The sequence below is a fragment of the Felis catus genome, chromosome D2 (assembly GCF_018350175.1).
Source record: "Felis catus isolate Fca126 chromosome D2, F.catus_Fca126_mat1.0, whole genome shotgun sequence".
Taxonomy (NCBI): Eukaryota; Metazoa; Chordata; class Mammalia; order Carnivora; family Felidae; genus Felis; species Felis catus.
This window is the reverse complement of record NC_058378.1, coordinates 7,442,569-7,456,084: the sequence shown is the minus strand read 5'-3', so window position 1 is coordinate 7,456,084 and position 13,516 is coordinate 7,442,569. Positions and strand designations below refer to the sequence as shown.

General features: G+C 35.7%; 1 protein-coding gene and 1 long non-coding RNA gene across 4 annotated transcripts in view; both read right to left on the bottom strand.

Moving 5' to 3' along the window:
• Nucleotides 1-13,516, bottom strand: part of PTEN (phosphatase and tensin homolog) — a 93,733-nt gene that overhangs the window by 36,494 nt on the left and 43,723 nt on the right. Inside the window, exons 1-2 of one of the 3 annotated variants that reach the window (XM_019814226.3) lie at nucleotides 3,364-3,438; nucleotides 769-813 (exon numbers count right to left, since the gene is read on the bottom strand). The exons of 1 other annotated variant lie outside the window; for it this stretch is intronic. In XM_019814226.3, the coding sequence (XP_019669785.1) occupies nucleotides 769-813; nucleotides 3,364-3,365 (47 nt within the window). In that variant the 5' untranslated portion in view covers nucleotides 3,366-3,438. Of the gene's footprint in view, nucleotides 1-768; nucleotides 814-3,363; nucleotides 3,439-13,516 lie in introns of those variants that run through there. One more of the 3 variants, XM_045039874.1, reaches the window with a different exon arrangement.
• LOC123380735 lies at nucleotides 3,488-12,947 on the bottom strand. The gene is made up of 3 exons (XR_006586840.1): nucleotides 12,777-12,947; nucleotides 5,998-6,080; nucleotides 3,488-3,523 (listed from the first exon to the last, which is right to left on the bottom strand). It is a non-coding gene; the product is annotated as an uncharacterized LOC123380735 (long non-coding RNA).

Below are 13,516 nucleotides of genomic sequence, written 5' to 3'. Positions count from 1 at the left end.
TCAGATTAAAAATTTTTGTTGCAGAATTTACAGACATCACATAGGAAAAATAAAAACCAGGTAGGAAAATAACACATTTTATATGCCATTTTTAAAACGGTAGGAAATGGTCAATATTTTGGGAAGGAATAATAGTCTTCAAGGGCAAAAGTGATAAAATATTTTCTTCCCATTTTTTTGTTTTTTCCCTTTTTACATCCTTACTCACAAAGTCAAAAAGAAAAACAAAAGGTTAAAGAGAAGACGAGCTAGCTGTACAAAGTGGGCAATCCTTACATCCTGCCCGAGACAAGAGAAACCACCCAACTCAACAGTTGTAGGTAACTTATTTATGGTACCTACGAGCTAGAGATTACCCTAATAGCTGTTTCAATCAAATGACCTTAAAGACACAGAATAAACAAAATTACACCCACTCTGAAGCATCCCTCCATGGAAGATGTTATTAATGCTTTAACAGAAAAGCTCTGCTGTAAATTACGCTTCAGGTTACCGCATGGTTATTGGCTCAAAGATGGGCTGGATTCCAAGTCACTTTAAGCAGATCAAGTAATGTGAATGTGTGCCAACATTGTTTTGACCTCATCACTACACTTTCTGAGTGACCTAACAATGCTCTTAATCAGACATCTTGGACTAATTGTTTTAGGAACACAATTCTGTTAAAATATATCTTTAACTCTACCTGATTCTAACCAGGAAATAACTTTCACTTAATAGTTAATTTTAGATGATATTTGCAAGCATACAAATAAAAAACATACTTACAGATTGTATATCTTGTAATGGTTTTTATGCTTTGAATCCAAAAACCTTAAAACAAAACAAACAAACAAAAAGCCACCATTAACAAAAATAAGCTAACATTTGAAATTACATTTATACTATTGAGAATACCTAAAGGAGAGATTCCATTTTTCCTAATCTCAAATACCATTTAAGAAAAATAAATAAATAAATTCCAGTAAATATTCTCTTCATGGATTTCAACTGGTAATCAGGTTACTCGTAAATAATTATTACATTACACAGGTTTATACAATCTGAAGTAACGATAGAGCTTGTCACAGAATAAATACTGTCATAACCTGTCTCCAGTCTAGGATTAGGAGGTCAAAGCATTAAGAAATACGTCATTTAAAAGGCAGCATTAGCATTTAGCTCAAGTTCACCTAGCTCATGCAGATGTGCAAGAAATAGTCACATGCAATCAAGCAACCTGAAAAACAACCCTGAAAATTCAGCCATCACATTTTCTTTCAAACTAAAAACTTTTGATATTTGAAAGATACAAGTACTAACCAATAAGTCCATGCAAAGTTTTTAAAGTATGTTCACATATATATTCTCAGTTGACACTCACAAACATCTGAGAGAGAGAGAGCTCATTCACATTTCACAAATGAAGAAAGTAGATATCAAAGAAATTACACAACTTGCCCAAGGTTATACTGCTAGTAAGTCAAAGACTCCAGACCAAAGCCCTCTCCCTCCAGTTAAGAAACTGAACAACAATTACAGCCAACAAAAGCACTTACCACATTCATTTATCACATTGAAATACTTTATGCATATAAATTTGTTTACTCTTATAAGGTAGGTAACAGACGAGTTAGAAAAGTATAATGCTGAGGATGTTTCGGGATAAATAGAAAAGACAAATGGAAAACAAAAGAGGAGATTTAAAAAAATTTTAAAGCCCAAAAGTTTCAACATATGAATAGAAGTTCCAGAGAAAAGAAAACAAAAGGAGAAGAAATGCAAGATATAATTCAAGAAAAATACCCCAAACTGAAGGAGTCTCCAAAATGAAAGGATACAATGAGTATTCAGCAAAAATGATGAAAACAGACCCAAATAAAGGCATACATAGCTTAGTGAAATTTCTGAATACTGACAAGAAGAACCTAAGACCCTAGAAGCTGCCCAAGAGGAAACAGGTTTCATAAAAATAATCTGGAATCAGAATTACATCACCGTTTTTAATGGCAACACTAGCAGCTACAAAACAATTGCAGAAAACCTTCTGACTTTGAGGGAAAATTATTCCCAGCCTAGAATTCCATACCAAAAGAGACTATAAATCAAGCGTGAATATAGAATAAAGATATTTTTAAATAAGAGAAGTCTCAAGTAATTTTTCTGCCCACATAGTCTGTCTGTCTCAGGAAGTTACTAGAAGATACGTTCCACCAAAAGAAGGGTGGGAAACCATGAAAGATGACAATTCCAGGAACTGAAGAATCCAACTCATGAGAAGGGAAAAGAGAATTTCCAGAATGTTGGTGAAGAAAGTCTAGTTAACAACTAACCCAGATTAGGGTACATCAGAAGGCTCCTGAAGAAGGTAAAATTGACATAATGCCAAATATGCTTGAACATGTTGAGAGATTTACACAGTTCAGGGATAAGAACATAGAAACTAAAGTTGAAAGAGGGAGAGAGAGAGAATTAGAACTCCAGGGAAAACAAAATGTTCCAGAAAAAAAGTTATACTACTTAACTGTAAATGGTGTTTATCTAGTCATAATCACATAAAAACCAAAATTGATATAACCAAAATTACAATTTAACGAGCAAAAGAAGGGCTGAAAGTATGTGTGTGGTTGGGATGGAGGGGGAAAGAGTTCATAAACTTGGATGTGAAAAATCGTGTCACTCAGTAATACAAGCAGTACACAAGTAACTTTGTCACTAATTAAAATGATATATTTTTATGTCACACTACAGTTGTTGCAAATGTCAAAATATTATTATTTATAACCAACACTTAAAAATTAAGTCATTAGACTATAAGTAGATTTTACTTAGTGTGTTAACTATAATACATCAAGTATTAGGTTTTGAATATTTTCTGATTACAATCAAAACTAACATAATAATGGCTCTCTATTGACATTCCTATACCAACAAAACATTTTCTCATGGATTTAGTATGACAAGATGGGTTCCTCTTATTTCTGCAGAGTCAGGCCCTCATTCTCTAAACCACTCAACAGTTTCTAGACAAGGCTCTTTCCTTGCATGGCCAGTGCTTCATCGAGGGCTCAGGTCACTAGTATTTATTTTGAATGGTATGCTTTCCTGTGTTCATTCCTTGATACCCCTTCCTATCAATGTTACCTTTTATTTATTTAAGAGTATGGAGAGAACACGTATTATATACTTGAAACTGTGCTTATTTCCCTGGGATAAAATTATTTATGAACTATGGCTCCTGCCATCAAACTAATAATGGAGTAACTGAATCAATTAGAGTAAGGGTTACCTGTGAGAAACAGAAAAAAGGCGGGGGGGGGGGTGCGGAGGTGGAGTTCATAAACAAATATGCTACTGAATATATTAAATACACTATTTTCTCACATAAACTCCAGGATTAGCAGTCTACAGCTGGTAAGGTAGATGTTTCATAAAGGACTGGATAAAAGGATTTCATAAAAGGAATGTTCCATCATTTGTTTGGCCAATATGAGAGGCAGCTGCAAGATCCAAGATGGTGTGCCATATTTGTAGCAGTAACAGACTGGAGAAGAGAAAGAAGAACAGGTCCCTCCTTTAAGAAATCATCACTCAACTTAAAACAACAGATCTTAAGTTGTCACATTATCATATCTAGCCAAAGGGGGAGCTGGAATTACTACGGGCACTCTGGGAAAACATGTACACAGCAAACAAGCAAGTGTTCTACTAATGAAGGAGAAGAAAAAGATGATCACTGATTTTCTCTATGGCTGTTCTCTAATTTATCTCTAATCTTTATTTTCTACTGCAAACCAAAAACAAATGACCAACATAGCAGGCATATTCGTAATCCTAACTTAAAATCACTCTAAGAAGGGGTCCACAAGCAGAAGGAAACAAAAATAACTACTTTTTGGTTCTGGTGGTGGTTGTTAATAAACCTGTAGAACAATATTTGATTCTAATATTGCACATGTTCTTTTCTTTAAATATTTAAGGTGTGTGTCACTCTTTATGATACATCACTTTAACCTACTTCTTCAACTAATCAAGGAAGCACCGATTCTATGACGACTTCTACTGAACTTGAATACACTACAGAAAAAAGTGTTACGTCTCTTGTCTCTTGTTCCATCTTTATCTTCTCCATGCCTGTACCTTTCTCAGTTTGTACTTTTCCTTTAAACTGAGGCAACATTTACATACAGTGAAACAAACAGATCTTAGATGTACAATTCTACGAGTTTTGTAACAACCATCTCAATCAAGATATAGAATGCTTCCACCACCCCAGAAAATTCCCTCATGCCCATTTACAGTCAAACCCCAGCAAGCTCCCAGGCAGCTACTAGTACCACCGATTAATTTGTCCTTGTTCTTGAACATCATATAAATGTAATCACATGATACATAGTCTTTTGCAACTGGCTTCTTTCATCTAATCTAATGTTTTACAGATTGATTTATGTTACCTATATCGACAGTTCATTCCTTTCATTCTCAGTATGATTCCATTGTGTGACTACACCACCATTTATTTATTCATTCTCCTTTGATGGATATTTAGGACGTTTACAGTTTGGGGTTATTATGAGTAAGTACATAAACATTCTTGTGCAAGAACTTTGGGGACACATGCTTTTCGTTCCTCGCATAAATAAATAATAATTAGAAGTAGAGCTGCTGGGTCATAAGGTAGACAGGGTAGACAGGTGTATGTTTAACTTATAAACTACTAAACGGTTTTCCAAAACAGTTATACCATTTTACAATCCCATCTGCATTTTAAAAGAGTTCCAAAAAAAAAAAAAAAAAAAAAAAGGGGGCGCCTGGGTGGCGCAGTCGGTTAAGCGTCCGACTTCAGCCAGGTCACGATCTCGCGGTCCGTGAGTTCGAGCCCCGCGTCGGGCTCTGGGCTGATGGCTCAGAGCCTGGAGCCTGTTTCCGATTCTGTGTCTCCCTCTCTCTCTGCCCCTCACCTGTTCATGCTCTGTCTCTCTCTGTCCCAAAAATAAATAAACGTTGAAAAAATAAATAAATAAATAAATAAATAAAAAATAAAATAAAAGAGTTCCAGTTGCTCCAAAGTCTCATCAACATCTGGTGCTGTTTTAATCATGGTCTTTCTAATGTACATAAAATGGTATCTTACTGCGGTTTTAAATTTCCTTCTCCTCATGACTAGTGACTTTAAGCATGTTTTCATTCATTTATTAGCCTTTTTTATACCTTCTTCTTTAAAATGTCTCTTCAAATCATGGGCTCATTCTTCTCCCCCACCCCAATTGTATTAACTGGCTTTTTTATTTATTACTGGCTTTTATATATTCCGGGTAAAAAGTCTTTCGTCAGACACATGTACTGACATAAATATTTGCTCCTTGTCTATGACTTGCCTTTTCATTCCCTTAATAACGTGTTTTGACAATCAATGATTTTAAATTCTGATAAAATCCAATATATCAAAGTTTTCTTTTGTTCTTTTGTTTAGAACTTTGTGTCCTCTCTCTGAGAAATCGTTCCCTACCCCTAGAGTTCACAAAGATATTTCTCTATGCTTTCTTCCAGAAGCTTTTAACTTTTTCTCAGTTTGTATTTTAATTTGGTTGAAAATTTAGAAATTTAGATAAATGCTATGGACAACTGGGATAACCAAGACAAAAACAAATTATGTGAAGGACAGCGATTATAAAATTCAGAAAACAACAATTCATCACTATCTGCCTTATCTTTTCCTCCAAGGGTTTCTTCTGAGAGAAAATGAATAAGCAGGAAATGATCTGCAAATTACAGTTTTCTCACAGAAAGCCTGTAATGTAAATGTGAGCAGAGAAAAAGGTGTTCCGGAGGATTAACAATTTATTTTTAGTTCATCCTGGGTCTGGTCATTTTAACTTCTGAATCCAAGTACAGAAAGCAACACTATGTTAACAAGGACATGCACGTCCTATTGCCCAAATCCAGGGGGCAGGGTTCCCACGTGGCGGCTCCGCAGGCACATTCAAGAGGTGCCTAAAGGAAGGAAAGGGCACCTACCAAAACGGCCATAATGCTTAGCCAAAGTTCTCGGGGACAGACGTAGGTTTTCACTATTCGCGTCCAACACTTCTGCAACTATGCTGTTAAAACAGAAGCGTACACTACTTTCAAAAGAAGAGAAAAGTTGCCGGTCCTACTGTATTTTCCCAAAAAGTACAGAACGGACAAAGTTGCATCAAACTATTTTACTTCCAAAAAATGGGTCTGATGAGCTTAGAAATCCAACTGCTTTTGAACAATATCTTAGTTTACATAAAATTAATATTTTCATATACTATTTTTGAATTAGAAAAAAATAGAAGTTAGGCTTTTTTTTTTAATGTGATAACAGTCCTCCTTGAGAAATAGTTTTAATGAGATTCATGCAATTCCTGTTTATGAAGACTCATGAGGTTTCATTCATACCGAGCCTGTCTTGAGGATATTTAAAAGAAATTATTGGCGTACACAATCACAAAACCACAAATCAGATCCCAGTGAGAAACAACGAGTAACCAAACACAAACAATTCGTTAAAATGCTAGTAAATGCTCTTTAAATCCCTCCTAGAGGCATAGCCATGGAAAGCCCAATCTTTAATTTCATCAAGACACTTCTCGGGTTACTTTGGCTAGGTGTCTATAAGGTATATTCAAACTCAGTTTTTGATTCTCTTTTAAATCTCAAGTATTATTAGAGGCACAAGGGCTGAGAATTTCTGCTTCCCAATCTTGCATTTTTCTACATTCTATACAGAAAGTGCTGAGGACTTACTAAATAGCCTGAATGATTCCTTTGAGCATGTTTTTTGTTGTTGTTGTTGTTGTTGTTGTTTTGAAATCACCTTAGTTCTAGAAAATTATCCACTGGGGTAACCTTTCATAAAATTAAATATCCCACAAAATAATACTGATTGGGTTAGTAAAATGGAAATACGCTAGAACTGGCAAACAGGCATCAAACTGGTGGCAGCCTGTTGGGGTGCAATATTAAGACTATAAAAAAACATCCAGGTTGAAAACTGGAAAAGAATATCATTACTGATTAGCAATGTCTAACCAGTAGTTGGGAAGAGAGAATAATATAAACATTTTCACTGTATCTGCCATTTCTAGAGAAAGTCAATACAAATTTATGGGTAAAATGCAATAAAAAGCAAAATTTGAACATTATAAATTATTTTATAATAGCAAGGTTATTGTAACCAAATTACAGGCTTTAAATAATTTTGTTCTAAGAATCTTCTTTTCATATTGGCATTCAATATAAAGGGGTCATCTAATAAAAATTTTCTTACAGTAGCATGTATACGTTTTTGACCATTACAGAATATCTGGTACACAAATCATCCTCTTGCTATATGCAAATGTGAAACTGGGCAAAATGGATGAGGTGACTATTTGAGGCACTAAACAGAAGGCAGCACAGGCTTCTGAGGCTTCCAGAAAAACAGGAAAGCACTCCCACAACCACCGTGCTTTCAGCTGGGAGGCTCTCTTCTGATGAAGCAGAAACAACAAATGTAACAAAGATCTCACCGAGGTAAAAGGCAGAGATCTGATTAAGCTCAGGGGTGCTAAGGCAGCTAAAGTTTGTGGAACAGAATAGCACAGAAAAGGGGATGAATGGGAGAGCCTCAGAAGTCCATACAGAAATGCACCTCTGGTCCTTGGCCAAAGGTTGGCTGCAGGTGCGCAGGGTCTAAAAGCATACTAGAGAGGACACCGGAGACAGCACGGAACCAGGAGGAGTTCTGGCCCAGCCAGAATGGAGAGACTTCATGTAAGCACCTCAGGTATTCAGCCGAGACCCCAGAAAGGCCACACCTTCGAAGTGAGGACCATGCCCTAAGATGAAAGAGAAAACTGAAATAGGCCTGCCTTAACAAAGAAAACCAAGGCTGACAATACCAGATTAACCGTTAATTTAAATGCCTGCCAAAGTGAAACTCAACACCCATAAAGAAAGTAACAATCCAGACTCCCTACAACATATCATTCGCAACATTCAGCATACAATTAAAATTTATTAGACATGCAAAGCAGAAAAACATGACCCACGACCAAGAGAAAAAAGCAGTCAATAGAAACCAACCCCAAGATGAACCAGACGTTGGAATTAGCAGAGATGGACTACAAAGCAGCTATTGTAAATACACACATGAATGTAAAGGAAGGTTATTACAGTAAGTAAAAGGATGAAAAGTCTCAGCAAAGATACAGAAACTATAAACGACAGAAATTCTAGGCCTCAAAAGTACAGTATCTGGAAGGAACAATCTACTCTGTGCTCGTAACAGAAGACTAGAGACTGCAGAAGAAAGACGTGGCGGACTGCATTTCCAAGAGTGACTGTAGCACCATCCCACACACTCTTCATTAACGTACCTTTAATACTTCTCCCATCAACTGGTAAAGTCTGCGGTTCCTCCCTAGAACTTGGGCACAGCTTTGTGATTGCTGGAACTCAGAGAGTGTAGCAAAAGTGGCAGTGAGTGATTTCTAAGACCAGATCATAAACATGTCACATACGTTCACCTTGGACTCTGGATCCTCACTTTGGACACCAAGCTAACGAACATACTACGATGAAGCACAAACTAACCTACACGGAGAGACCACTTGGAAAGGTCAAGTAGAGGGGTGTTGGCCAACAGCTCAGCTGAAGACCCGATAACAGCCAGCATTTACCAGACATGCCAGTGAAAACACCTGCAGATAATTCGGGCCCCCAATGTGTCAACTCATTTCTAGTCACCAAGTCTTCACGGCTAAAGCTCCAGATACCATGAGGCAGAAACAAGCCATCTCCACCATGCCTCATCTGAATTCCTGACTCCCTGAATGCATGAGTAGAAGATAAATAAATGTTCTATGTCGTATTTATGTTTAGAGGTGGTTTGTTATGTATAAATGCTAACTGGAATACAAAGATAATGAACCTGACAACAGATTAGTAGTAATTATCTAATCTGAAGAACGAAAAAAAGAAATTGAAAAAATGAACAGTTCAGTGACCTGTGGAACAATACAAAGTAATTTATCATATATGTTACTGGAGTCTCAGGACAGGTAAAAGAGAATGGAGCAGAAAAACATTTTTTACAGACATCCCAGCTGGAAATTCCCCAACAATGGTGTAAAACATCAAGTTACAGATTATAGAAGCTCACTAACCCTCTGGTAGGAGAAATAGAAAAAGAACCACTATGCATATTAGTCAAAACCAGTGAAAACCAATGATAAAGGGAAAGAAACAAAAACAGAGGACTATCGATAATGGTTGACTTCTTATCAAAGCTCATGAAATACATCTTTAAAGTGCTGAAAGGGGAAAACAACAACAACAAAAAAAACCTCAGCTCCAAATTCTATATCCGGCAAAATGCGCCTCAAAAATGATCAACAAAAGATGAGTGAAAATCTGTTGCCCTCAGGCTGAAGGGAACTAATGGGAGTACATATAAAAGATATTTATATTTATAAAAGAACATCTTTTTCTTCCCTTGCTCTGAAAGACAACTGCTTAAAGCAATCAAGTAACACTGTATTCTGGGGTTTATTACATACATAGATATAAAATATATGACAATAACCACATAAAAGAAATGGAAGGATAAGGAATTTTACTTTTGTAAGGTTCTTACATTTTAATGCTGACAATACTAACTCTAAGAGGACTATAGTAAGCTAAGAATGTGTTTTGTAATTCTTGGTGTGCAATCTCTAAAATATGTATGAGTATATAAATTTAGTACAGCTAAAGTCAACAGAATTAAAATTACATACCTAAAGCTATTCTATTAACTTCAGAAAGGACAGGAAAAGGCGAATGAGAGAGAAGGAATGAAGAAATAAATGAATGCATAAATGAATACTGGACAACTCAACACAAATAGAAAAATGACAGACGTAAACAAAACATTTCCATAATTATACTACATATAAATGGGCTAAATACTCCAATTAAGAAAGTCAGTGATCATAAAATAACTTCAAATTTGACCTTACAATATTTCTTTATGAAATATAGTGCATACACATTTACATATACTTGCTCTACCAACTGGAGAGCACTCTACAGGCAAATGAATACAAAATGTTCAACTGCAAAGATCACATAAATCAAATGCCAAATTCTATCTAGCTGCTCCAAACACTTGACCATGCCACTAAACTCATTCCAATAGAGGGGGGAAAAGAATCTGGGTTGCAAGATAAGCTTTCTTTATAGGCCTCAAAAATTCTGTTATTACTCTGGTGAAGTACTATTAGTGTGATGGTCCAGGGTCTGATCTTCTACTTTTCTGGGTAAGCCCTGATCCTGTCAGTATATTGAGTGGTGCTTTTGTTTTTTTCAGGGACAAATTCAAACTCATATCATACGACTGATATATAAATATCATAATGACCATAATGGCAATATATTAATTTCCTTGAAAAATCCAACTGCCACAGGAACAAAATTATTCACATCTTTATGGCCAGTTCAAGATCTTGCCATAAGCAGACCCACTGAAAAGTGAAATTATACTGCTGCTGAATAAACATGGAATCAAACAAAAGAAGCTAGTTAAATCAATTTCTAACAAAGACATTCTGATGTTTCCATCTCCACAACAGGAATGGTCTTGCTCAAAATATCTGAAGTTCATTGGCTAAAGTTTCCTTTCCCTTAGCCATGTTTTTTTCCATGTTTCAACAGCTAACCAACCCACTGATGGGCTTTATGTAGACTATATTCTAGAGAATTAAATTCAAGTCTTATTGTAAAACCTGAGAGTTAATCTGTTTCTTAAAGATGAATTGGTATATCTCTGCTTGGTGCCAATACATATTGATACTAAATTTTATATTATTAGAGCATTATTTCATTTTCAAATGCTTGGGGAACTGATAAAAATTCATCTTAGAAATATTTATTGAGTACCTCCTATGTGACAAGCTCTACTACAGATAGACTGTAGTACAGACGACCACAATCATACCAAATGCTCCTAGCACTTGGAGAGAAACCCAGAAGCAAACCCTCTTTTAAGGTATCCCATTCAGAAAAGAGCCTAAGAACATTGGACAGTCCCTACTAATCCAAAAACAGATTTAAAAAACAGAAAAGTGCATATCTAAAAACAGCAAAATAATTACTTATCTGCTATATTTTTCTGTAGCTATTTGGCATCATATTTACTTCTGTTGTATTCATGTTAAATTAAAACTTGCTCTTAGAACTCTACTCATCTACAGCTGCCACTGCTACTACGAAAACAAAAACTGAGTTGTTGTTTTTCCTTTTCAACATATAAGTCATCTCTGCCTTAATCCCATTAACACAGGCGCGCTCCAAACATTCTAGTCCTTAACTATTTTCTCCTACTTACCTTCATGTTGTCAAACCTAAAATCAATTATACATCCAATACAAGTAAAGTATCTTGTTGAAAATCCACTCTTAACACTTGCCTGGACAGTACTGCCTTTTCCTATATTAATTACCTCAAGTTAAACAGAGAAGCAAAACTAAGAGCTTACGTCAAGGTCTATGCTCAAAGACAATAATCCCCAGTACTAAAGAAAATAAAACTAGAGGGAAAAGAAACAGTAGGGGAAGTGAACTATAACCCATTGAGAAAATTCAGAAGGCTATTAAAAATAATATATATAGTTAGTATCCAAAATCTATAACGAACTTACCAAACACCCAAAAAAACGAATAATCCAGTGAAGAAATGGGCAAAAGACATGAATAGACACTTCTCCAAAGAAGTCATCCAGATGGTCAATTGACACATGAAAAAATGCTCAACATCACTCATCATCAGGGAAATACAAATCAAAACCACAATGAGATACCACCTCACACCTGTCACAATGGCTAAAATTAACAACACAAGAATCAACAGGTGTTGGTGAGGCTGTGGAGAAAGGGGAACCCTTTTGCACTGCTTGCTGGGAATGCAAACTGGTGCAGCCACTCTGGAGAACAGTATGGCAATTCCTGGAAAAACTAAAAATAGAACTACCTTACAATCCAGCAATTGCACTATTAGGTATTTACCCAAAGGATACAAAAATACAGATTTGAAGGGAAGCATGCACCCCAATGTTTATAGCAGAATGAAATAGCCCAACTACGGAGAGAGCCCAAATGTCCATCAACTGATGAATGGAAAAAAAAAAAAGATGTCAGAGAGACAGATAGGGAGAGAAGACTATTACTCAACTACCAAAAGAATGAAATTTTGCCATTTGCAACAACGCGGATGGAGCAAGAATGAATTACGCTAAGCAAAATAAGTCAACCAGAGAAAGGCAAGTATCATGATTTCACTCCTATGTGGAGTTTAAAAAACAAAACAGATGAACATATGGGGGGCGGGGTGGAGAAGAAAGGCAAACTATAACAGACTCTTAACTGAGGGTTGATGGAGGTAGGGAGGTGGGAGATGGACTAGATGAGTGATGGGTACTAAGGAGGATACTTGTGATGAGCACCGCGTGTTGTATGTAAGTGATGAATCACTGAATTCTACTCCTGAAATCAATATCGCACTGTATATTAACTAAAATTTAAACTTAAAAAAAAAAAAAAGAAAAAAAAAACCTGCCACATATTTCTTCAAAGAAGTTGTTATCACTCTGCACTTTTACCAACATGGTTGAGTTTCAGTTGATCTATATCCTTGCGAACCAATTAGCCCTTTAAGTTTTAGCCATCCCAGTAAATATGAAACCACACCTCACTATCTTTTAATTCTCATTTCCCTAATGACTGATTTTGAATATATTTTAATATACTTACTTATCATTTACATATCTTCTGTGTAAAGTTTATGTTCAAATCTTATGCCCTTTTCTTTATGGAGTTGTCCTCTTACAAATTTGTAAAAGCATCTTTATATTGTATTGAATTCAAGTCCTTTGTCAGGTATATGCACTGCGAGTATTTCTCCCAGACTCATTCTTTTTTGTTAACGGTGCCTTTCAAAGAACAGAAATTTTTAATGTTGATAAAGTCCAATTTGTGAATTTTTTTTCATGCTTAACTTCCTGTGCACTAAGAAATCTTTGACTAAACCAAAGGTCACAAAGATTTTTTTCTCTGTTTTTACCTATTTTATAGCTTTAAATTTTACTTTTATGTTTCTATCTACAATCCATTTGTATGTAGTATGAGATTTTTGTGTATATGACAAATAGTCAAGGTTCATTTTATTTTTTATACCAACATTCAGTTGTTCCAAAGCGTTGGTTAATAGGAGTATCCACTCCCCATTGAATTGTCTTGGCATCTTTCTCTAACAATGTATGTGTCAGTTTTCCTACGATTTCTATTCTGCTACATTAACCTCACAATTATTTTTTTTCTTTTACTAACTTATTAACCTATATTATATGACCCAGCAATTCTACTCATGGATATCTTATCAAAAGAAATGAAAATAAATGTCCACAAAAGTCTTAGACATGGATGCTCATAGCAGCTTTGTTCATAATAGACCCAAATTTAAAACAACCCAAATGTCCATCGAAGGTGAATGG